At 45.6% G+C, this 23,537-nt stretch overlaps 2 protein-coding genes across 5 annotated transcripts in view; one reads left to right on the top strand and one right to left on the bottom strand.

Moving 5' to 3' along the window:
• SLC39A10 (solute carrier family 39 member 10) overlaps window positions 1–11,225 on the top strand; it is a 269,902-nt gene extending 258,677 nt beyond the window's left edge. For all 3 annotated transcript variants that reach the window (XM_069225865.1, XM_069225864.1, XM_069225866.1), the window contains one exon: window positions 6,614–11,225. In XM_069225865.1, the coding sequence (XP_069081966.1) occupies window positions 6,614–6,772 (159 nt within the window). In that variant the 3' untranslated portion in view covers window positions 6,773–11,225. The remainder of the gene's footprint in view (window positions 1–6,613) is intronic.
• Window positions 6,877–23,537, bottom strand: part of DNAH7 (dynein axonemal heavy chain 7) — a 1,158,398-nt gene continuing 1,141,737 nt past the window's right edge. For both annotated transcript variants that reach the window (XM_069225862.1, XM_069225863.1), the window contains one exon: window positions 6,877–11,596. In XM_069225862.1, the coding sequence (XP_069081963.1) occupies window positions 11,390–11,596 (207 nt within the window). In that variant the 3' untranslated portion in view covers window positions 6,877–11,389. The remainder of the gene's footprint in view (window positions 11,597–23,537) is intronic.

Genomic DNA, 23,537 nt, shown 5'->3' with positions numbered 1-23,537 from the left:
GAAGGCTGTTTTGATGGTAAGCAGCCAGAGGGGACAATTGTGCAGCAGCTCAAAGGGAGCACACATGAGGTATGTGAGAAATACATTAATGGCATGATAAAGGGCGTTGGGGGAAACATATGTACAAGCCCTTTGATGTATTTATTTACAGTAGGGGACTTAAAGAGGGTTAGTCAGGCAGGAAGGCAAACAGAACAGAACTGAAAGATATCTTTTAAGAGTGCCCAAAGCAGAGCCCTACTGGGCAGGAGAAATAATGAAGAGAAGAATATCAAACAGAGAGGCAGAGTGAGGGTCAGTAGACTTTTCTGTACTATATTTTACAAAAGTTTGCCTTCAGCAGGTGTACACCGTTTTAGTGAAAGGCCGCCAAGATAACGTTACAAACTTTGGGTGTAGTAAGAAGCTTCAGCAGGTGTACTCCATTTTAGTGAAAGCCTGCCAAGACAACGTTACAAACTTTGGGAGGAAAGTCAGATGCTATCAACTGTCACCGCTTTTAATCTCCAAGCAAGGAGGCAGAGAGTTGACGGGTTCTGGTGAAGAACCCTCCACTGCTGCTGCGTCGGACTATCCTCCCAAAGGGGCAGCCTGATGGGAGGATGATGCTCATTTTCAGAAGGTTGGGATACCAGCCTCTTTGGGCCTGGTCGTTCTTGATTTTCTTGAGAATTCTGGGCAAGAGTGGTATAGGTGGAAAGCCATCCAGGAGGCCCGAACTCGACTTGCAGTGAAAAGCGATGCCAAGCGATTGCTTCCATGAAAACTCCATTGCGCAAAACCACGGACATTGCTCGTTCTCTTCAGAGGTGAACAGATCTAACCAAAGCTCTCCACACTGCTGAAAGAGTCCTTGCGCCTCCTCCGAATGGAGACGCCACTCCTGATCTACTAGAGATCGGCGGCTGAGTTTGACCACTCTGGCATTTAGAGAATCTACCAGATGTTGAACTACCAGGGTTATGCCCTGCTGTTCCAGCCATGTCTAGAGATGCAGGGCCTCTTGACAAAGCATTCACAACCACACTCTCCCTGCTTGTTGAAGTACCACATTGTGGTGGTGTTGTCAGTAAGCACCTACACTAACTTCCCCTTTAACAGAGGGAAGAAATGCTTTCAGTACTAGTCAGATCACCCTGAGCTCCTACATGTTGATGTGGAGTCTGACCAGAGACCTCTGATCTATACCTCTCCTAGCTGGCCGTCCCATCATAGAAATGATGCATCTGTCACTACTACGAGGTCTGGTTGTGGAAGGGAGAGAAATCTGCACCTGACCCACTTGTGTTTGTTAACCACCACTCCGGTATTTCGCAGTTCCCTTTGAGATTTGGACTATGTTGAAGAGATTTTCCTGATGCTGCGCCCACTGGAACTTCAGGTCCCACTTCAGAGCCCACATATGCGATCTGGCTTGTTTTACCAGCATGAGGCCCAGCAGCCTTAATCATTCTCACTGAAATCCAGGACGGATGCTGAAACAGTGGTATTATAGCCTGACTATCCTGGACTCGCTGCTCTGAAGGATAAGTCTGAAACTACATTGTGTCCAGAACTGCTCTGATGAAAGGGAGTACATGAGAAGGAGTCAGGTGTGACTTTGGCACATTTATATTGAACCTCAGTGAATGCAGAGGGTCCACTGTAGTCTGAAGGTGGGAAACAACAGCCTGGAGCGAATCTGCCTTTAATGGCCTGTCATTGAGGTAGGGGAAGACTGAAACTCCTGACGTGCAGATGAGCTGCAACCACTGCCACCACCTTGGTGAACACCCGCGGGGTGCTGGAAAAGCCAAAGGGGAGCACGGTGAGCTGTAACAGCTTTGTGGCCTACCTTGAACCACAGGTAACGCCTGTGGGCAGGCAGGATAGGGAAGTGGAAATACGTGTAACAGACTAGTCTCCTTGGTCTAAGGCAGACAAGACCTGAGCCAAAGTAAGCATCTTGAACTTCTCCTTTTTGAAGAAGAGATTCACAGTTCGGAGGTCTATAATAGGACAAAGACCCTTGTTCTTCTTGGGAATCAGAAAGTAGCAGGAATAACAACCACTGCCTACTTCTGATATTGGAACCCTCTCTATAGTTCCCTTGGCCAAGAGAGCTGTAACTTCCTATCGGAGCAAAGGCATATGTTCCTCCGTCAGCTGTTCTTGTGTTGACGGTATTGGGGGAGGGAAAGATTAGAAAGGAAGGGAGTAAGCCCCTCTAAATGATCTGGAAGACCCATTTATCCATTTATCCGATGTTATGGGCTTCCAGTGGAGGAGATGATGTTGGATTCTCCCTTCAACTGGTTGCACACGGTCTTGCAGGACCAGACTAGGAGGGCTTAGAGGCTGCAGCTGCTGGGGAGTTGATGGCAGATGTCTTCTGGCTACCAGACCCACAAGGTCTGAATGCACCGCATCCATGTCCTTGCACAGCTTGGGCAGTTTGTACAGGATGGTGGCTGGCACAGGGCTGGCACGGTGGCACGCCCTCCCATAGCCACGAATGGGGCGAAAGGCAGATGGGGGCGAGGTGTCACTGAGAGTCCCAAGGATGTGGCCGTAGCCCATGAGTCCGTGAAGCGGTCCAGCGCAGAGTCTGCCTTCTCTCTGAAGAGACGAGTCCCGTCAAAAGGCATGGCCATGAGGTTGGCCTGGACATTGCCTGAAAAGCCAGAAATCCTCAGCCAGGCACTGTGCCTGAAGGCCACTGTTGAGAAAGCCGCTGTGCCCAGCGAGTCAGTTGTGTCCAAACCACACCTAATGGTGAACTTCAGTGCATCTCTCCTGTCTTTTGCAGCTTGGGAGAGGATGACCCAGGCCTCCTCCAGGATCTGTGGCAGCAGTTGCGCAACCATATCCCACAAGGTGTATGGGCCCAACAGACATGCAGTGTTCACTGTCCAAATGCAAGCCTTTCAGCTGAGCGGGAGTCGCTCTGGCTCCCGGAAATGGGGGAGGAGCAGAGTCGGACCTGGCAACGGCTCTGCAGAACTGTGCCTGGAATGCTGATGTTCCTCACTCATCAGCAAAGGCTAAGTTGAAAACCATTTAGACTTCTTCTTCTTGTGTCTCTTCCCTGAGTGCCCTGAGGACCTAGAGTGTGAGGAAGCAGACATGGGGCTCCTGGAGCGGCCCCGCAACCTTCTTCTCAATCTGGACCAAGACCTCCTAGGAGTCGCACTAGGTGACGTCGACCGGCGGGCCGCAAGCAGTTTTAGGGACCGCTTCCTCAATGCTTTCGCACCATGGCACAGCAGTCCGAGCACAACTTCAAATTGTGGTTGCACTCAAGAGACACCACAAGCACACCAAGAGCGGGTCTAATACCAACATGGTGCAGTGATAAGTGCCACACAGCTTGAAACCTGTCTTCCTGGAGGATACCCTTTGACACATTATCAAAAATAGTCGCCAAAAAGTTTTTTTTTTTTTAAAACCTGTCAAAAAGACACAAGGGGATAGCACTGCTCCGGTACAGAGCTTACTGGCGTGGAAAGAAAAGAACTGACGCCCGTGCACCTGGGTGAGTCCTATATAGGTAACCGCGCTGTCACTTCTGACACTATGTTCAACCGAACAAAGCCATGCGCGGTGTGCAGAGGTACTGCTCACGCAAAAGTTTCCAGTTCTATTCTGATGCCTCGGAAATTCACAGGTAAGGATTCTGGAGCTAGAGGTCTCTATCGGATGCCCTTATTTGCAGGGCAGAAACAGCAGTGAATCCTGTCGTGTACTCTCATCTGTAGGTTGAGCCTATAATTACGACAAAGTTAACTAACAGCTTTATGTAGGAAAGTACCATCTTGCCTGGCATGTTACCCCCATTTTTACATGTATGTCATTCTGTTTTTGCCTGTCTCACGGGAATCCTGCTAGCCAGGACCCCAGTGCTCATAGTTTGTGGCCTGAATGTATATACCTGTGTACTGACTAACTGTGTCACTGAGGCTCTGCTAACCAGAACCTCAGTGCTTATGCTCTCTCTGCCTTTAAATTTGCCACTATATGCTAGTGGCCACTTTGACCAATTTCAATTGGCACACTGGAACACCCTTATAATTCCCTAGTATATGGTACCTAGGTACCCAGGGTTTTGGTGTTCCAGGAGATCCCTATGGGCTGCAGCATTTCTTTTGCCACCCATAGGGAGCTCAGACAAACCTTTACACAGGACTGCCACTGCAGCCTGAGTGAAATAATATTTCACAGCTATTTTCACTGCACTTAAGTAACTTATAAGTCACCTATATGTCTAACCTTCACTGGCTGAATGTTAGGTGCACAGTTACTGAGTGTGAGGGCACCCTTGCACTAGCAAAGGCGCCCCCACATAGCTCAGGGCCATTTCCCTGGACTTTGTGAGTGCGGGGACACCATTACACACGTGCACTACATATAGGTCAATACCTATATGTAGCTTCACAATGGTAACTCCGAATATGGCCATGTAACATGTTTAAGATCATGGAATTGTCCCCCCCATTCCAAGTCTGGTATTGAGGTGCCACTTCCATGCATCACCAGGGCTCCACTATGGACCCAGGGTACTGCCAAACCAGCTCTCTGGGGTTTTCTCTGCAGCTACCGCTGCTGCCACCCCACAGACAGATTTCTGCCCTCCTGGGGTCTGGGCAGCCCAGTTTCAGGAAGGCAGAACAAAGAATGTCCTCTGAGAGAGGGTGTTACACTCTCTCCCTTTGGAAATAGGTGTTAAAGGCTGGGGAGGGGTAGCCTCTCCCAGCCTCTGGAAGTGCTTTGAAGGGCACAGATGGTGCCCTCCTTTCATAAGCCAGTCTACACCGTTTTTGGAAACCCCCAGTCCCTGCTCTGGCGTGAAACTGGACAAAGGAAAGGGGAGTGACCACTCCCCTGTCCATCACCACCTCAGGGGTGGTGCCCAGACCTCTGCCATTTTGGATCCAGAGGTGTGAGGGCACTCTGGAGGCCTCTGAGTGGCTAGTGCCAGCAGGTGACGTCATAGACCCCTCCTGATAGGTGCTTACCTGACTAGGTGGCCAATCCTCCTCTGAGGGCTATTTAGGGTCTCTCCAGTGGGCTTTTCCTCAGATAACTATTTGCAAGAATTCACCAGAGTTCCTCTGCACCTCTCTCTTTGACTTCTGCCAAGGATCGACTGCTGACTGCTCCAGGACGCCTGCAAAACTGCAACAAAGTAGCAAGAAGACTACCAGCGACATTGTAGCGCCTAATCCTGATGGCTTTCTCGACTGTTTCCTGGTGGTGCATGCTATGGGAGCTGCCTGCCTTCATCCTGCACTGGAAGCGTCACTGGTACTCTGGGACCCCTCTCATCCTGACGAGCGTGGCCCCTGGAACACAAGTGGTAGACCCAAGTGACCCAGACTGTCCAGTGGGCCAACTGTCCAAATTTGGAGGAGGTAAGTCCTTGCCTCCCCTCTCCAGACAGTAATCCTGTGCACTGCGTGAACTGCAGCTACAAGGGCGTCTGTGCACATTTCCACGAAATTCTGCATGCACAGCCAAGCCTAGGTCCCCAGCACTCTGTCCTGCGATGCTCAGCTCCCTGAGTTGATCTCCGGTGTTGTGGGACCCTCTTCTGCAGTGTTGAGATGACCGCCATGTTCAGACTTCTTGAACCCGTGTTCAAGGACTTCTGCATGTGATTCCTGCTTGTGCGTGGGCTTTCTACGTTGCTGAGGGCCCCCTCTGTCTCCTCACCCAAGTGGCGACATCCTGGTCATTCCAGGGCCCGGGCAGCACCCTTTTTCTTCAACCGCGACTCTTGCAGCGAACAAGGCATGTTTGCAGTATTTTGCCAAGGAAACAACTCTACATCCTCCAGCACTCCGTGGGACATCTCCTGCATGAAGGAGAAGTTCTTAGCAGCCATTTTGCACCTTCATCTGGGTTTTAGTGGGCTCCTGCCCTCCCCCCTTCTCCCCCTCCCCCCCAAACACTTTTGCTACTTTTGGACTTGGTCTCCTTCGTTTGCAGGTCCTCAGGTCCAGGAATCAGTCTTCAGTGCTTTGCAGTCTGTTGTGGTCTTTGCAAAATCCTCTATCACGACTTTAGTGTGTTTCTAGGGAAATAGTAGTACTTTACTCCTACTTTCCTAGGTCTTAGGGTGGGGTATCTTGGACACCCTTACTGTTTTCTTACACTCCCAGCAACCCTCTACACACTACACTAGCCTAGGGGCCATTTGTGGTTCTCATTCCACTTTCTTAGTATATGGTTTGTGTATTTTACTTACCTCCTAAGGGAGTATATCCCCTGAGATATTTTTGGAATATTGTCACTAAAATAAAGTACCTTTATTTTTAGTAACTTTGAGTATTGTCTTTCTTATGATATAGTACCTATATGATATAAGTGGTATAGTAGGAGCTTTGCATGTCTCCTAGTTCAGCCTAAGCTGCTCTGCTATAGCTACCTCATTCAGCCTAAGCTGCTAGAACACTACTAATCTACTAATAAGGGATAACTTGCCCTGGCACAAGGTGCAAGTATCATTGGTACCCACTATAAGCCAGGCCAGCCTCCTACACTTTAACTGCCCGCAGGTATGGGCAAGTAAGGCTTAATGAAAGTTGTTTTACTCACCAAAATTTCCCTTTTAATGTTATTCTACATTTTTCAGCTTCCAGAGATGCTTCATGGTGACGTTGAAAATGAAGAAAACGGATTTTGCCCCGTGGGACAGTTCCTCCTTCAGAACTTGGGCCTGCTTTTAGGATTTGCACTTATGCTGATAATTGCCCTCTATGAAGATAAAATTGTGTTTGACTTCAAGCTATGACATTGTCCGACATTCACTGTGCTTGCAATGGTGTTATTGTATGTGTTTCGATCTGATCCATTATATTCACAGTTTACTCGGGAGCAGAAAGCAGGACCTTGCACTACTATGTATTTATAGTGATGCAAATATTGTTTTTTTTTTTTTTTTGTAACTCACTGACACTCCCTTGGTACTTCATAAAGGCAACAGACAAGTAGTATTAATATTAACATGGTACAATGATTCTTGTCTTTAAACATTCATGAAAATCAGCCACTGTGTCATCTGTGGTGGTGGTGGAATAAAGACCCATTCTTGTCTAAATACTAAGCACTAAAGTTGGAACAGCCTTGAAAGAGCCCTATCGGGAAGAACATACTTTCTGGTGTAAGGACATCTCCAGTGGTTAGAAACTCTGCCACATTTCATGACATGTAGTGCATGTGGTAATCACAGTGTACGCGTAATGTGTTATGCAAACAGCACACTCCCATGGTGGATGTGGTATTTCAGTTTCACCCTCTTAATAACTAAAAATGTAATTGCTTTGTGATCTCCAAGTTAATTTATATTATTTACTAAATTGTTTCTCTGTGCAGTTTAAGGCGATTAAAACACGAAATCACTGGCAATAAAAGTATATGCTTGATTGCAAGGAGGCTGGTAAAGAAAGCCACGCATTTCTGATCATTCAAACAACTTTGTAGGACAAATAAGCATGAATGTTTTTGGTCAGGCAAATGTTTGGATATATTATCCATCTGTATTCTGCTAATTTCCTGAAATGCTTCTGAGTGGGTCCTTAGAATGGACCTGAACCATTTCCTGTCTGCAGGATGCCCATCAGAGGTGTACAGGATATCTATGTGTAAAGCCGTTTCCAGTAAAAATCAATTCTATTTTTAAATGGGCAATAAAAGCACGGGGCGTTTTTGTTTTCTGTAATTACCTGTAAAGGCGTATATACAGCAAGTCTGTTCTCATAATTACGCTGCCATTGGAAACATGGCAGCTAGAATGTTTAGCAGATTCACTGGAATATTATGCTATTGTTTACATATTCTTGGAGTTCAGGTATAGGGGAAGTATATATTGTGCTTGTCACAAATGTTTTAGACCTCTAGGAATTGCTTTTCCCTCTTTAGTAGGATATTCGCCTCTGAGTTTTTAACATGACTCTTAATCTATCCTCTAATACCGCCAGGGTCATGAAGGCACTGTTATGACATTACATAGAAAAGTCCTTGCTGGTGGAGGTGTGTAGACTGGTTATTTGAAAAGACGCCCCCTAGCCACAAACTATTTAGCTTTCAGTACTTGTCAACTATCTACAGGGGTAAGTAGACTTGGAAAAGGATACTAGGAAGTAACTTGTAAGTGAGATGGAGATTCCACCTCTGTGCATCAAACTTTCCTACTATGGATCTTGGGTATGCATGTGGGGTGCACTGCCAAAAAAATGACCAAAGCATTAGTATGACACAGTAACCTATCTTTTCAGTTGACCGTGTCTGTCATTTTACATAGTCCCAGATTTGTCAACTTTTATCTTCAATTTACACCTTAATACCAAGGATGCTTTTCTAGAGTTGATTGATTTTGACTGTGCTTGTATACCCCCGCCCCCAGTGAAATAACATCCATAAGGTGCCTACCTGTGTATGTACAATTGCTTCAAAAGTGTTCTTTATTTCTAGTAGTACTCACCATGAGCATGTTAGGTATGTACATTTTAAAGACACGATTATAGTAGTGGTCTCTCTGCTTCTCTTTTCTATGTGGCAAGCTTGCCTTCTTTATTTGCACAAGGCATTTACAAGTGGAGTATGAGTTGGCCATAATAAATCAAATAATCTTAAAATGAAGATTGTTTCGTTTGAGCAGGTGAGTGTCACTACTACCTGTTGCATCGATTTGTGAAGGCGCTCAGTGGTACCTCAAAACGATACAGTGCAAAAATAACAGTTTACATACACAAAATGTCATAAGAAGTAAAGTCAAAACTTAGATTAATAAAGTTGTAAGTCTGAAGCAGTTTGTACAGAGATAGACAACACTTTGTTTTACATGACCAAAGGGATGCAATGCAAATGACGATATAACACGGGACTATTCATGTAAGATTACATGTATCATTCATTACTGTTCTTAAGAAAATCAAGCCTGATGCTTTAATGCAGGCTAGACAAATCTGTTCTCTTTCTGTGTGTTTCGATAGGCTTATGAACATATGTAGGCACCTTGTACCTTATATGCCAAACTGGTTTGAATTGCTTGGGTTGAGAGCACTAAAAAAAACATGAAATGTTCAAAAAGCATAAACCCTACTAATGCTTTCAGCACATGCCATGGCATTGTGTAGTACTGGCATGTGCATGTAGTGCTTTTGAAAATGCTACCCTTTCATATCTAATGCGGTTATCAGGACAGTTGCCTATTGATATTATACAACCATTTCTGTCTATGGGTTTTGCAACATGTTGTTTCAAAATGTATGTTTTCAACCATACCTAAATACGGGCCAACAATGTTTCCATTCCATTGCAACATTTTTTTATTCAAGCGAATTATTTTGACTGTTTGTTTATGAGCTTATATGAGTATCTTAATAAAATAGTTTTTTTTATACAGGTAGTACTTAATAAAGGCATTAGTAGGTTCTACCAGTATCTGTTACTTACACAGCAATGAAAGAAAATATGTATTGCTGTAATTTAGTTAACATAGAAAACGCTAACCAGAAGTCCTGTTTAGATACTGCTACACGTCTAAATACTAGTCTTTTGAACGGAGGTAATGTCTGTTTAAAAATCATTCCTTTTTAAATATATCCTACATAATGCTCAACATTTACTTTCACTTTGTTTGGTAGAGTTGTAAAGACAAATAATATTGTTGTTTTTGGAAAATAACAATGTTCAGTAATTTATTTTGCAGGTCGTCAAACAAATGTCATAATGCACTAACGCATTTATTTCCTATAATTTTCAGAATTTTATTGTTTTACCCCATCATCACAATGATTAATTGCAGTTTATCGTTCTGTGCCAACTGCTGCCTATGTAGCTTTGCAATGTGTATCTGTTCAATTTACGTTTAAAGAGAAAATGTCCATTATCTTGAACCAGTAAGCAGAGTTCCTTTGTTTCAAAGATGATAATCCTAGAATGAATAGCATCAGCATCCTACAAGTACAAGAATTAGCAGATAGTTGAATCCAACTGTCACAGTCGAATAGCCGCTCTACTTGACTCATTATGCATATGATCTCTTTTTTCCGTTGTAGTTTATAATTGGCTCTAATACATACTCATTTAGGAAAGTAGAGCTCCTTGAGAAACGCAGCTCCACCAAAAGGATTGTTTAATTCACTGTTCACAGTTTTTCACATAGCCACCATAGTTTGTCTAGTAAACTTTTTTGGCAGTGTTAGTGGAAAATGTCTGAAATCATATTAGTCACTTGGTCGACAAAGGAGTTTCAGGGATAGAGACTTGGGCCCATATTTATACTTTTTTAGCGCCGCATTTGCGCCACGTTTTGACGCAAAAAACTGCACAAATTTACAGAATACAATTGTATTTTGCAAGTTTGCATCGCTTTTGCGTCAAAAAATGACGCAAATGCGGGGCTAAAAAAGTATACATATGCGCCTTGGTTCTCCTGCTGATATTTCATATGGTCTTGGCCTCCACCTCACCTATTTGACTATGATTTGTTGGTGTTTTGAAACTGGCTACTTGTATGAGAGACTAAACAGGCCATTTTCACACAAGGGAAACGTCAGTGTGCCATTTTTTAAACTGTTTTTGACAGTAGTTCATAGGGGGCAAGATAACTGTCTTAAAGCTGCTTGGCATTTTTGGAAAGTATTAGCTGAAACGACAAATGGGTTATAAGCCTTGGTTACTGTATTACTCTCCTTGTTGACTAGACTGGTTCAGAATTCATTGATGCGTCCAATAAGGTTACTATACTATTCTCATTGACTGGACTGGTTCAGGATCCATGGATCTTTGTAATAAGTGATGTCACCGAAGATCTGAAATGGCGTGCTTGTTCTTGGCTCCAAGATTCCAATCTACTTGAATGCAAAGTCTTGTTCACATTTTCTTCAATGGAGGTCGTTTATGTTACCGGTATTACACGCTGTCACTGTGTGACATCGATATGCATTTCAGCGTTGCTTATATTGTAATCACTCCACTGTGGTTACACTTAGCAATGATACAAAGATGCAGTGTGAGTTTTTGTTTCCATTACCATAATGTCTGTGTTTAAGTGTAATTATGGTCCTTAACTTAAGCAAGGTGATTCCTTGCAGAGTAATCTAAACCATTCTGTTTTTTGTAATACATGATGCTGAAAATTATAAATGGTTATACTGTTCATTGTCAAGACTTGTGCGTATTATATGTACAGTACGTTCCCTGTAAATAAGGCAAAACAAATAAAAATCTTAAAAGTGCAACGTATTTACTGGTTGCTTTTTAAAGCATTTATTTAAAAACATTTTATGGTACAGGAGTATGCTTCACAATGGAACATCACTTGAAGGCCATTAAGCATCACATGGTTCTTGCAACACACTCGAGCAGCAATATAATTTATATCTTATAATAACAAAAAATACATTTATGAGTTCAGTTGGCACAACAGTGCTACTCCCCGTCCTATCCAGTGTTCCTGAGGTTTGTCAGAAGGGAGAGTCATTGCAATCACAAAATTAGTTGAATGTCCAGTGGTCGAAAGAGTTCCTCTTCTCTCGCTAGTTTTGTAAACTGGAGCAAGATATGATGGCCGGTTGGGAATGTCTGCCCTTTTACAAGGCTTAAGCCACATCTGAAGAGAAACATCAGTAAGAAAATGAATAAACGGGTATGAGTTTTATTTAATATTCGAAATTAAGGTCCTCCTATATTGTACATGTGCCTGAAAGATTTAGCACTGCTTCACCCTTGCGGTGCACAGTCTTTTATTTATTTGTACAAGCATTGGTAAATTAGAAGTGAGGTAATGTTTCGCATTAAGTACTTCATACGTGAAACGAGAAAGTAACAATATAAATAAATATTTCTACATACAGCTTTAAAACGTGAAAATTGTGAGTTTTAAACAATGTACACAATTTATACAGCATAAACAAACGTATCTCCCTTGAAGATCAAGATGGCTTCACTCGCCAAGCATCAAGCTTCCATCCAAATGAAAAACTTGTGCATTGGCAGTGGATATGCAGGATTGGCTGTTCTATCGACTGTCTGTGAAGTAAATTGTAGTTTTACTTTGTTACGTGTTATCAACACAATGACGTTAACGATGCTGGTAGGAGTGTAGGTTTCCTACTTTACAAGAGGTTGTGTGCTTATTCTTACGTAGGTGATTGTCTTAAGATGCCTTCCCTAGCTCTTTGTGCCACTTTCTCTTCAGTGGAGTTCTCACAAAATAGCATCATGTTGTCAATTGTAAACCCTCAAGTGCAATATATGATTACCTTTTAGGCATCCTCTACACTTGAGAGAGAATTAGATTGAAGGTCAAGTGGTTTGTAAATGTCACCAAGGCCAATCAGAATGACAAGCTTGGAACGTTACTCTTTATGCATTTAAACGAAAAAAACACATTCAGGCTATAGAAGTCAGAGCTTTTGTCAGGAACTGCTGGTCAAAAACTCACCCAACAAAAAAAACTGCACCAAATAACTGATGTATGACTTTGCCATGCATGCCTTTTTCAAGCGGTAAGTAAACTTAAGGTAAGTTAAAAACTACCCACCCCTAAACCCTACAAATATCCTTACTACCTTATACCCCTACCCAGCCCTAAACCTGAAAATCAACCTTACCACCCTATACCCCTGCCTATCGTGAAAATTACCATTAGCACCCCACATCCCTACCCATCCCTAAACCTGAAAATTACCCGTAACACACTAAACCCCTACCCACCCTTTACCCCCTAAATTTAGCCTTCGCACCATATATTCCTACCCACCCCTAAACTTGAATATGACCCTTCCCACCCTAGAGTCCTACCCATCTCTAAAATTACACTTAGCATCCTATACACCTCCCCACCCTCAAACCTTAAATTTACCCTTACCCCTCTGTACCTTACCCACTCATAACATGCCCTTAGCACCATATACCACTACCTAACCTAAATCCCAAAAGTATCTTTACCCCGCTAGACCCCTACCCACCTCTAAACCCCAAATTTTCTATAGATAGATATATACCAATATACTTTCCATGCGTGGTAAAGGCATTCTGTGGTAAAGACTGTTTCCCCAAATAACACAGAGGGTACTGGGCCATTGAAATTTTGTGAACATTTGTCCAAAGGTGTCAGAATTTTCCAGGACCAAAGTTTGATATGGGAACCCTTTATTACATTAAAAGTGACAAGTTTTGGGACATTCTTATAATCTATGAACCATTTGACCAATGTGCATCAACTATGGCATGGCTTGAATCTTGAACACAGTTACCTCGGTTTAATGCAAATTGGTCAAGTGGAAGCCAGGCAAAGTCCTTCTTGTGGTGGAGCTCAAGTGTGCAGCTGGTGCAGTCCACCAGAGTGCAGTGTCCTGGTGCAGGTCAGGGGTCCATCAGGGCAGCCCTTCTTCTTCTGTAGTTCTTCCTTGTTGGAATCTGGCAGGGATCTGAGGTGTGGGTCAGGTCTGCCAGTTTTATCCTTGCTCCTGGGTGAAAAAAGGGGGACCTGGTTCTCCAATCAGGTGCATGGTCCCTCCCCCTGTGATGACCACTTCCTGGGAAGTGTGGCAAAAATCAATCCCAGGGAGCAACATTCCTCAAAAATCCATCATGGCTGCAAATTATTTTTGGAGGTTACATCTGGCTGAGCCCACCCACTGGTGTGGCTAAAAATCCTAACTACATCCCTCTCCTAATCTAATCAGGAGACACCTAATTGTCTGGGTTTGCAGGATGTGAGGGAGGTGTTGGGTTGCTCTAAATGTCCTTCCCTACCTTGAAGACCAGTTTGGCAGCCCTACCTTCTTTCTGCTTTCCCATCTGCTGAGGGAAGATCTCCTCCCCAGGCACATCACTTTGTGTTGAGCCAGGCCACTTCACACCTCAAGGCAGGCTGGCCAATCGGAGCAAAACACTGCAGGGCTGAACTTGGCAACATTTTAGGTAAAGATTAAAACTCTTTACCTGAACAAGTTATAATAAATCCAAAAATTATAAGTTGTGGCATTTATTCTAACAATTAATTTGATACCAAACGTGTTATATCTGACACTTAATGGGACTTTATAAATTAAAATAAGGTCTCCCCATTCTAGCCTGTGGAGGCCATTCACTACAATGAGGATAAAACAAATTTGCCTGGTTTGCCTCACTAGGGCTTATAAAACTATTTTTATAAGGTCCTTGCGCATAGTTACATGACAACCTGCCCTACAGGCGTATAGGGCACACCTTAGGGTTGACGTATATGTAAACATAAGTTAGTTTAAGACTTTGGAACTACTTTTAATTCCAGTGTTGAATTTGCATATAACTTAATTAAAAAGCAGCCAGCAAGGCAGACCTGCCTTTAAAATATAACTGGCCACCTCAGCAGTGCAACTAAAGTGCACAATCTATGCTAGGTTTCCTAAACCTACATGCCCTACCATATAGCAGGGACTTATAGGTTGGTTGACATAGCCAAGTATATTTAGCCCAATTTGCATACTGATTTTACACAGAGCACAGGCCCTGGGACCGGATAGCAGTACCCGGGGTACTATCAGAGTCAGGAAAACACCAGCAAAAAGTGAAAAATGGGGACAAAAAGTGAGGGGGGCTCTGCAATCAGCCCTGTTTTCTCACACAAGAACCCCCTCCCAGCCCACACGCCCAGGAGACTCACCCTACCCTGAGAGAGTCTTCCTGGCTTGTCAGGTGAGGAACCAAGTGATAAAAACTGGCCGCGCCTTTTGCAGGGTCTACTCTGCCTTACATCCTCCTGTCATGGTCACTCCCTCTGGGTAGTGAACCCATCCCCACAGTGAAAGGACCCACTTTAAACTCTAACTTTCCTTTAGGAGGGTCTTCCTCCTCTCTCTGCCAACTTGTGTAGTGAGTTGCCCACCTCCCCTATCCCTAACTTTGCTAGGGCAACACCTAGCTTATCCAAAGAGGCTAGCCAACACTTGAGCAACCCCACCATGACCAACAGGGTTAGGGGGCCTAACTTGCTTTTGACCCTGGGGTCTGCCTTCCAGGCCAAGTGCAGTGCTGCGATGAAGGCCAGCACCCAGCAGAGGCTACTGACAACTGTTAGCACCCAGAACCACACCCTAAGCTCTCCACCGACAGGTGGGTGAGCTGCTTTAGGTGCAAATGTGGGGTCCTGACACCCCTCTTGCTGTCTAGAGTGGGGGCTACCACCTCCTGTGGCAGATACCCTCCTTCCACTCTCCCTTCTGTCAGTGCAGGGGCAACACCCTGCATCTGGACAGCTGCCTGACCACTCAGAACTTCCTTGGGGTCAGGTGAGCCCTCACAAGTGCCAACTCTTGGCTCCCTCTCTACTAGGGCAGAATGCCTTTGGCTCCCTGGAACTCTCTTTAAGACTGGCCTACCATTCCTTTTATTCTTTTTTTTCTTGGGGACCCCTGTCTCCTAACTATAGGGACTAGCTCCCCAGGACTTTGGTTTGGGGGGGGGTGGGTGCCCTGGGTGACCGCCCCATCTGGGGCCAGACTGACCTCTGGGAGGTCATTGGCCAGGATACAATCCAGGGGGAGGTCAGCACTGACTACCACCTAAACCAGTCAAGGATACCCTCCCTCTCTAGGGACACTGTGGCTACAGTTTTGGAGGTGACCTCCCCTGTGGCTATCCTGACTCTCCTGGAACATACATGTCTGGGGTCACCAACGGGTCACTGACTATGGTGTGACTGGCACAGGTGTCTCAGGCCAGTTGTAGGGAATCCCATTCACCGGAATGGGGTAAAAGTGCCTACTCCCATCCTCAGGGATCACCAGCTTACCATCTGGTCCTGTCTCCCAGCCCAATGCTAGGAGGACTTCATCATCTGAGGAGTCTCCCTCCATGGCTACACTGGACAGCCCACTGCTAACCACCTTCCTTGGACAGGCTGCACCTCCTCTGAAGTGACCTGTCTGCTGACAGTCAAAGCAAGCCTTACTGTCCAAGAGCTTTTTCAACCCTGGGTCTCCCTGTCTCTGCTTGTCAGAGTGGGCGTGGCATTTACTCCCCTTCTTCTTAGGGTTCTGGGATACAGAGGGAGTCTCTGTAGTGGGCTTCCCACCTCCCTCCTTAGGTTTTTGGGGACCTGGTCTCCCCTTCTTGGAGTCTCCCCCCTGGGACTTGACAACCACCCTGGTTCTTAACCACTCATCAGCTGCCTCCCCCAGCTCTCTGGGATTGGTCAGCTTAAAGTCCACTAGACGCTGGCGTAACCTTTCTTGGATACAATTGGTCAAGATGTGCTCTCTCATGATCAAATTCTATAACCCCTCATAAGTATTTACTTTGTTACCATATATCCAACCCTCTAGTGTCTTAAGTGAGGTGTCTACAAAGTCAACCCAAGACTGGATATTGACCTGGGTGTCCCTGAACTTCATCCTATACTGCTCTGGGGTCAGACCAAACTTCTTGGTTAAGCACCTCTTCATACTAGGGTATGAACCTGCCTCCTCCCCACTTAAGGTCAGAAGCCCATCTCTCCCAGATAGAAGTGATCCCCAGTATTGAAGCCTAACCCTTCTGATCTGGAGGGCCCTCTCAAAGGCCCCCAGCCATTTGTCTATGTCATGCCCCTCTGCATAAGCAGGAACCACCTCGTACCTTGAGTAGTCTGGGACAAAAAAAAAACACCCATGGACACCTCAACTTCACTGTCGCTGCCACTATCTCTCTGTTCAATTCTTGCCCACTTTTCCTTCTCTAGGGCAAACTTCTCTGTCTCCAAGTCTATGAGGGCTACCTGGGCTTCAAATTCCCTTTCCCTGAGGTCCAGTTCTGCTTCCTCCTGGTCTGATACCACAGACTCTCTCCTCCCAGTAGCTCTGGATGGGACCCTAGATGCTGAGATTACAGTGAGGCAATCATCCTTCTCCTCCTGGAGGTGGGAGAGGACATCTTCCCTCTACCTTCATACCTCTAAAGCTTGCTTTGTCTTCTTCTGCGCTACCCAGGCTTCAAGGGACTTCAAGGGGATTCACGAATTTCTGAATCAAGAAACACTTCTTAAAGTAAGTGTGACAGTGTTACCTTGTGGGTGGCCTGAACTCTCGTCTTTGTTCCTTTCAAGTGTGACTTTTTTTTTTTTTTTTTAACCCTTTGAGTGCTAGTTGCTTCTATGCACTAGAAAGCATTCATTCTTTAAAATTCATATCTCTGGTACCCCTTATCCAATTGTAATCTTTTTGGTGTCATTTTAAAGCTAAAAATATAATCTATTTTTATAAATTGGTGTTGGATTTTTATTGTGTTTTGTGTTTTACTTGTTTACTGCTTTGTGATTTTTTTTTTAATGCTTTACACATTTGTCTCCTAAGTTAAGCCTTGTCGCTCGTTGCCAAGCTACTAAGGGTTTATTGATACCTAAGTGGAGGTTAGTGGCCTATTGCTAAGTGTAGGTACTTTTGCCTGCCCTTACCAATAATCAAATTTCCAACAAGTGCACTATATAGAGAGCCAGCTTCCTACACTGGTGGAATAGCGGTGGGGTCTGCAAATTTGCATTTGCTGATAACTCTTGGCCAGTAAGTGACCACCCGAGGAACTCCCCAAAAAATTGCTTTTAGTTAAATTGCATTTTTTGAATTGGGTATTTTTCTAAGTTACTGAAAGTAACTGTCAGGGCCCTGGTTAGGTCCCTGTAACTTGACAATAAAACTTTAAAAACCTATTCAGGACTGCAAAAACTTGTGTTAGGATTTTCCTCTAGCTCAGAAAGTTCCCCACTTTAGTAAAATAATGAGGACCTCAGAGGACAGGGTGGTGGAGCTCAATGTCACCCGTTACCTTCAGCTTTCCCACAAGCAGTTAAGGGCCCTCTGAAGGGTACAGAATAAAATCAGGCTCAAACCCTACCAGTGCAAAGCTCCAGGAGCCACTGGCAGATGACCAGGCCCATCCTACTGATTAGGCCACTGATCCTGCACCTCAGGATCAAGACAACTCGGGTGAGGAGGAAGAAAGGGACCATCCGCTTTGAAATAGAGGTAACTGTACCCCAGGTGTCTAGGACACCTCCCTCTAGTGAGGATTGCTCAGGTTCCTCAAGACCCGGAGATCGAATCTCTGAGGAATATGCCATCTTAGAGAGGTTAGCTAAGAGACTAGATCTGGAACACAGGATATTAGCTATAGAGAGGGAAAGAACAGAAATGGGTTTAGCACCCATGAATGGTGGCAGCAATATCATATCTAGGGCCAGAGTAGAAAACTGTGACCCTAAAATCCCCAAAGGGATTGTCCCCAAAAATGAGCAGGGTGGTGACATCACCAGTGGTTCACAGTCTATGAGAGGGCCTGTGTTTTCAGAAAAATGAAGAAAGAGTATTGGGGAACTCTCCCCAGAAAAGTGTAGGGATAGAATCCTCACACTCAATGAGGCAGAGGCAACCTCCTATGATCTCATGAAGACTAGCCTGATTGAGGGATTTGGATTGACTCCTAAGGAGTACAGAATTAAATTCAGGGAGACTCGAAAAACCCAGAGTCAGTCCTGGGTTGATTTTATGGACTTCTCAGTGAAAACTCTAGGTCGCTGGTTAAAAGGTAACAATGTGCATGATTATGATGGGCTTTACAATCTACTGGTGAAAGAGCATCTGTTGAGTAATAGTGTTCAAGAAACGTTGCACCAGTACCTGGTAGACCTAGTTCCACTTTCTCCTCAAGAGGTGGTGTAAAGGGCAGACCACTGAGTCAAAACAAGGGTAACCAAGTGTTCTACTGGGGGTGGGGGAGGAACGACACAAGAAAGAGGCCAAAAAGCCCCCACAAGGGAAAGACCGTAACAAAAACAAGGACAAAAACAGAGTCTTCTAAAGGCCCCCAAAAACCTGCACTTTTGACTTTTCCCAGCCTAAGGGTGGGCACAAGGGGAAAAATTGGGATCCCAGAAAGGCTTGGTGCCATGCCTGCAAAATGGACTGGACATCATAACCGTCCTAACAAAAAGAATGCCTCTAGTGTACCTGCAGTAAAAACAGTGATAAGTCACCAGATGGGATTCCAAGTAGGCCCTGACCATGTAAGTGAGCCCATTGAGGAAACTTTAGTCTCAGATGGTGGGGTAGTTGCCTGGCCCAGTAGTCTGTAGGAGTACAGACAACAGCCTCATATAAATGGACTTAGTGTTGAAGCACCGAGAGACACTAGTGCCAGTGTCAGTGTCACCATGGTGACGGAGCAACTGGTGTCCTCGGACCAGTATCTTCCTGGTGAGACATATACTGTCCTCAATGCTGACAATCAGGACAAGGTCCATCCCATGGCATGGTGTCCTTACAAAGGGGAGGGGTGACTGGCCAAAGAAGGGTGGTGGTATCTCTTGCTATACATGTCCAGTGTCTCCTAGTGAATGATCTGGAGCCTCAGTCTGGGCTGAGGTAGCAAGAAAGCCCAATGCAGCTATGCTGGGTATTCCTGAGTGGGTGTGCGTCAAAACCAGAGCACTGAGCAAAACTCAGGCTAAAAAAGTCAAGTTGGAGCCTGGGATAGTGGCCCAACCTACCAAGAGAAAAGGCAGGAAGACTGGGGGACCAGTTTCCAAACGGAGCAGGATCTCTCTCCTCAGGAAGAAGACCTAACAGCTCCAGAGGGAACTGAGCCTCAGGAGATTGGGCCTTACACAGTGGAGCTCCTAGGACCAGGAGGACCATCTAGGGACAATCTGAGCCAGGGACAACAAACCTGTCCTACTCTTGAAGGCCTGAGGCAGCAGGCTGCTGCACAGGAAAAAAGGTGATGTTAGTGATACCCACAGGACCTATTGGGAGGAGGAGCTGCTGTATACTGAGGCCAGAGACCTTAAACCTGGTGTCACCATGAGACTGGTAGTGCTTCAGCAATGCAGAGTTCCTCCTAACTTTGGACCATGACATCCCCTTAGCTGGGCATCTTTGCCAGATAATAACATGGAGTCCATTGGTCAACCACTTCTACTGGCCAGGCAAGTCCCAGAATGTAAAGGCGTTTTGCAACTCCTGTTCCACCTGATAGGACAGTAGCAAGACAGGTTGACAACCAAAGGCCTGCCTAATTCCACTTCCAGTAGTTGGGGTTCCCTTTGAAAGGGTTGGGATTGACATTGTTGGTCCCCTTGACCCTCCAACAGCATCAGGGAACAGAGTTATACTTGTGGTAGTGGATCATGCCACCAGGTACCCTGCAGCAATCCCCCTAAGGACTACTGCCCCTGCAGTAGCTAGGGCCCTCATTGGTATTTTTACCAGAATCGGCCTTCCTAAGGAGGTGATGTTAGTCAGAGGTACCAACTTCATGACTGGCTACCTGAAGCAAATGTAGGCTGAATGTGGTGTGACCTATAAGTTCATAACCCCATATCACACCCAGTGCAATGGTCTTGTTGGGAGATTTAACAAGACTCTCAAAGGCATGATTGGTGGGCTCCCTGAAAAACTCAGAACGAGATGGGGTGTCCTACTTCCTTTCCTGCTTTTTGCCTACAGGGAAGTGCCACAGAAGGGGAGTGGAGTTCTCCCCATTTGAACTTTTGTTTGGGCATCCTGTTAGAGGACCACTTTGCCTTGTAAAGGAGGGATGAGAGAGACCTCGCAGAGGGCCCAAGCAGAACATAGTGGATTATGTAGTTGGCCTTTGTTCAAGGGTGGCTGAGTACATGAAAAAAGCGAACAAAAACCTTGAGGCCAGCCAATAGCTCCAGAAGCTCTGGTTTGACCAAAAACGCTGTGCCGGTTGTATACCAACCTGGGCAAAAGGTATGGGTGTTTGAGCCTGTGGTCCATTGGGCCCTCCAAGATAAGTTGACTAGACCCTACCCCATCCTAGGAAAGAAATGGAATGGAATGGAATGTCACCTATCTGGTGGACTTTGGCAGTTGCAGGAATCCCACGAGGATGATCCATTTAAATCGCCTGAAACTCTACCATGACACAACTGAACTGACCATGCTCGTGGACACAGATGAGGGACAGGAAATTGAGAGTAAGCCTCTCCCAGATATCCTCTCCAGCAATCCCAAAGATGGCTCAGTTGAGGGAGTAGTATTTTCAGACACCCTCTCTGACCTGCAGCAGACTGACTGCAGGCCGTTCTTGCACCAGTTTGCTGAATTGTTTTCCTTGACCCTTGGCAGAACTACCTTGTGTACACCCGTGATGTTGACACTGGAGACAGTTTACCTGTCAAAAACAAAATATATAGACCATCTGACCATGTCCAGGAGAGCATCAAAGCTGTAGTCAGCAAGATGCTGGAATTGGCAGTCATTGAGCAATCAGAGATCCACTGGGCCAGCCCAGGCGTGTTAGTGCCAATACCTCATTCCCAGGGTGGAAAGAGAGAGATTAGGTTATATGTGGACTATCGGGGTATCAGTGCATTGACCAAGACAGATGCCCACCCAATTCCAAGAGCAGAATAACTCATTGACAGATTGGGAGCAGCCAAATATCTGAGTACTTTTGATCTCGCATCAGTGTACTGGCAGATAGGACTGACTACAGGAACAAAAGAAAGATCTGCATTCTCCACTCCTCATGGGCATTTTTAGTTCACTGTTACGCCCTTTGGTCTGAATAATACCCCTGCCACCTTCCAGAGGTTGGTGAACAAAGTCCTTGCTGAGTTAGAAGACGTAAGTGCAGCATATCTAGATGATGTCTTCAGCTCTACCTGGCAGGATCACCTGATCCACCCCAGAAAGGTCCTTGAGACTCTGAAAGTGCAGACTTTACTATCAAGGCAAGCAAGTGCCGGGTAGGGTCAGGTTGTATACGTGGACACCTTGTTGGTGGTGGCCAGGTTCAACCACTCCAACCCAAGATCCAGACTATTCTGGACTGGGAAGCTCCAAAACCCAGACTCACGTCAGGGCATTCATAAGCTTGAATGGGTAATACAGAAGATTTATGCAGTGCTATGACACCATTGTGGCACCCCTTCACAGAACTCACATCCAAAAAAGGTGCCCAAAAAGCTAAATTTGACAGTCAGCTTTCAAAATGCCTTTAAAACCCTGAAAGAAGCAATGTGCTCAGATTGTAAAAGCTGCAGATTACTCTAAGAAGTTCATTGTGCAAATGCGATAAGAGCAGTCCTGTCTCAAAACAATGATGATGGTCATGACCAACCTATTGCTTTCATTGGCAGGAGGTAAATTCCTCGAAAGCAGCATTGGAGTGCCATTGAGAGGAAAGCCTTTGCTGTGGTTTGGTCCCTGAAGAAGCTGAGACCATACTTGTTTGGTTCTCACTTGATAGTTCAAACTGACCACAGGCCTCTAAGATGGGTAATGCAAATGAAAGGTGAAAACCCCACGTTGTTAAGATGGTCCATCTCTGTGCAGGAAGTTGGCTTTACTGTAGAACACAGACCTGGGACTGACCATGCCAATGCAGATGGCCTTTCCAGGTTCTTCCACTTAGAAGAACATTCCCCTGGGAAGTGTTAGCTTCATCCTCTTTCGTTTGGGAGGGGGTCATGTAGGAAAATGACATGGTCAACCACCCACCCCCCACAGACTCTATTCCTGGTGCAACTTCACGCAAGGTCTCCAGTGCATGATCACTTTCCCTAAAATGGCACAGTAATTTTCCCCAATTGGCAAACCTCTAGCTACCAATATAAGTCCCTAGTAAATGGTACCCCTGGTCCTAGGGCATGGGGTACTAAGGAAAGGCCCTGAGGGCTGCAGCACAAATTGTGCCACCCTCAGGGACCCTCTCACTAAGTGCACACATTGCTGCTTTCACATGCTGTGCGTCTTGGTGCAGCTCTAAAATGAACACACGACATGGCACACAGCATGTGTGCCCTGTCCCCTTTACACTGCATGCAATATATGTAAGTCACCCCTCTAGCAGGCCTTCCATCCCTAAAGGCAGGGTGCATCATATTACACGTGAGGTCATACCTGCATAAGCAGATATTCCCCTTCTATATCTTTGTCGATTCTCAGACATAGTGAGCAGTGAAGCCATTTTAAGTACATGTGCTGGACGCTGGCCATTATGAGTTCCCCAGCTACATGATGGCTTCACTGACGATAGGGATGTTTGGTATCAAACATCTTGTACTAATAAGCCCTCCAAATGGTAGAGAAGGCTGACCCCCACTTTTGGAAACATGACTGGTGGGAAAACTCGTACTTAAGCGGACTGGCCACACCGAAGCGCCTTCGGGCCCCTTGGGGTCGGCAGAGGCCTCATCAGGTTCCACGCCAGCAGCTTTGGCGCCAATGGGGTCTCTTGGATCCGATATCTTATCGTGAATGACGCCGAGTCCGCACAGTCGACCTCCAGCATCTCTCCCAAAGTCGACACTGCCAGCACCACCAGTGGCGCGAGCCCCATTCTAATAACCAATGATCCAGATCAGCATTGCACAATGCCAATTCCAGCGCAGACGGCGCCCACAGGTGTCAGATCATTGCCTGAGCATTTTTACAAACAGCCAGGCACTGGTGAGGAATGGGAGGGGTATCAGGACCCTCTAGAGTCCCAGTTAGAACCTATGGACTGGTATGAGGAGCTAGTAGAGGCTACTTTCTGATGCCCAAAAAGAACAAGGGCCT

The sequence above is a fragment of the Pleurodeles waltl genome, chromosome 3_1, assembly GCF_031143425.1.
Source record: "Pleurodeles waltl isolate 20211129_DDA chromosome 3_1, aPleWal1.hap1.20221129, whole genome shotgun sequence".
NCBI lineage: Eukaryota > Metazoa > Chordata > Amphibia > Caudata > Salamandridae > Pleurodeles > Pleurodeles waltl.
The sequence above is the reverse complement of the archived record's forward strand: the minus strand, read 5'-3'. Positions and strand labels throughout refer to the sequence as shown.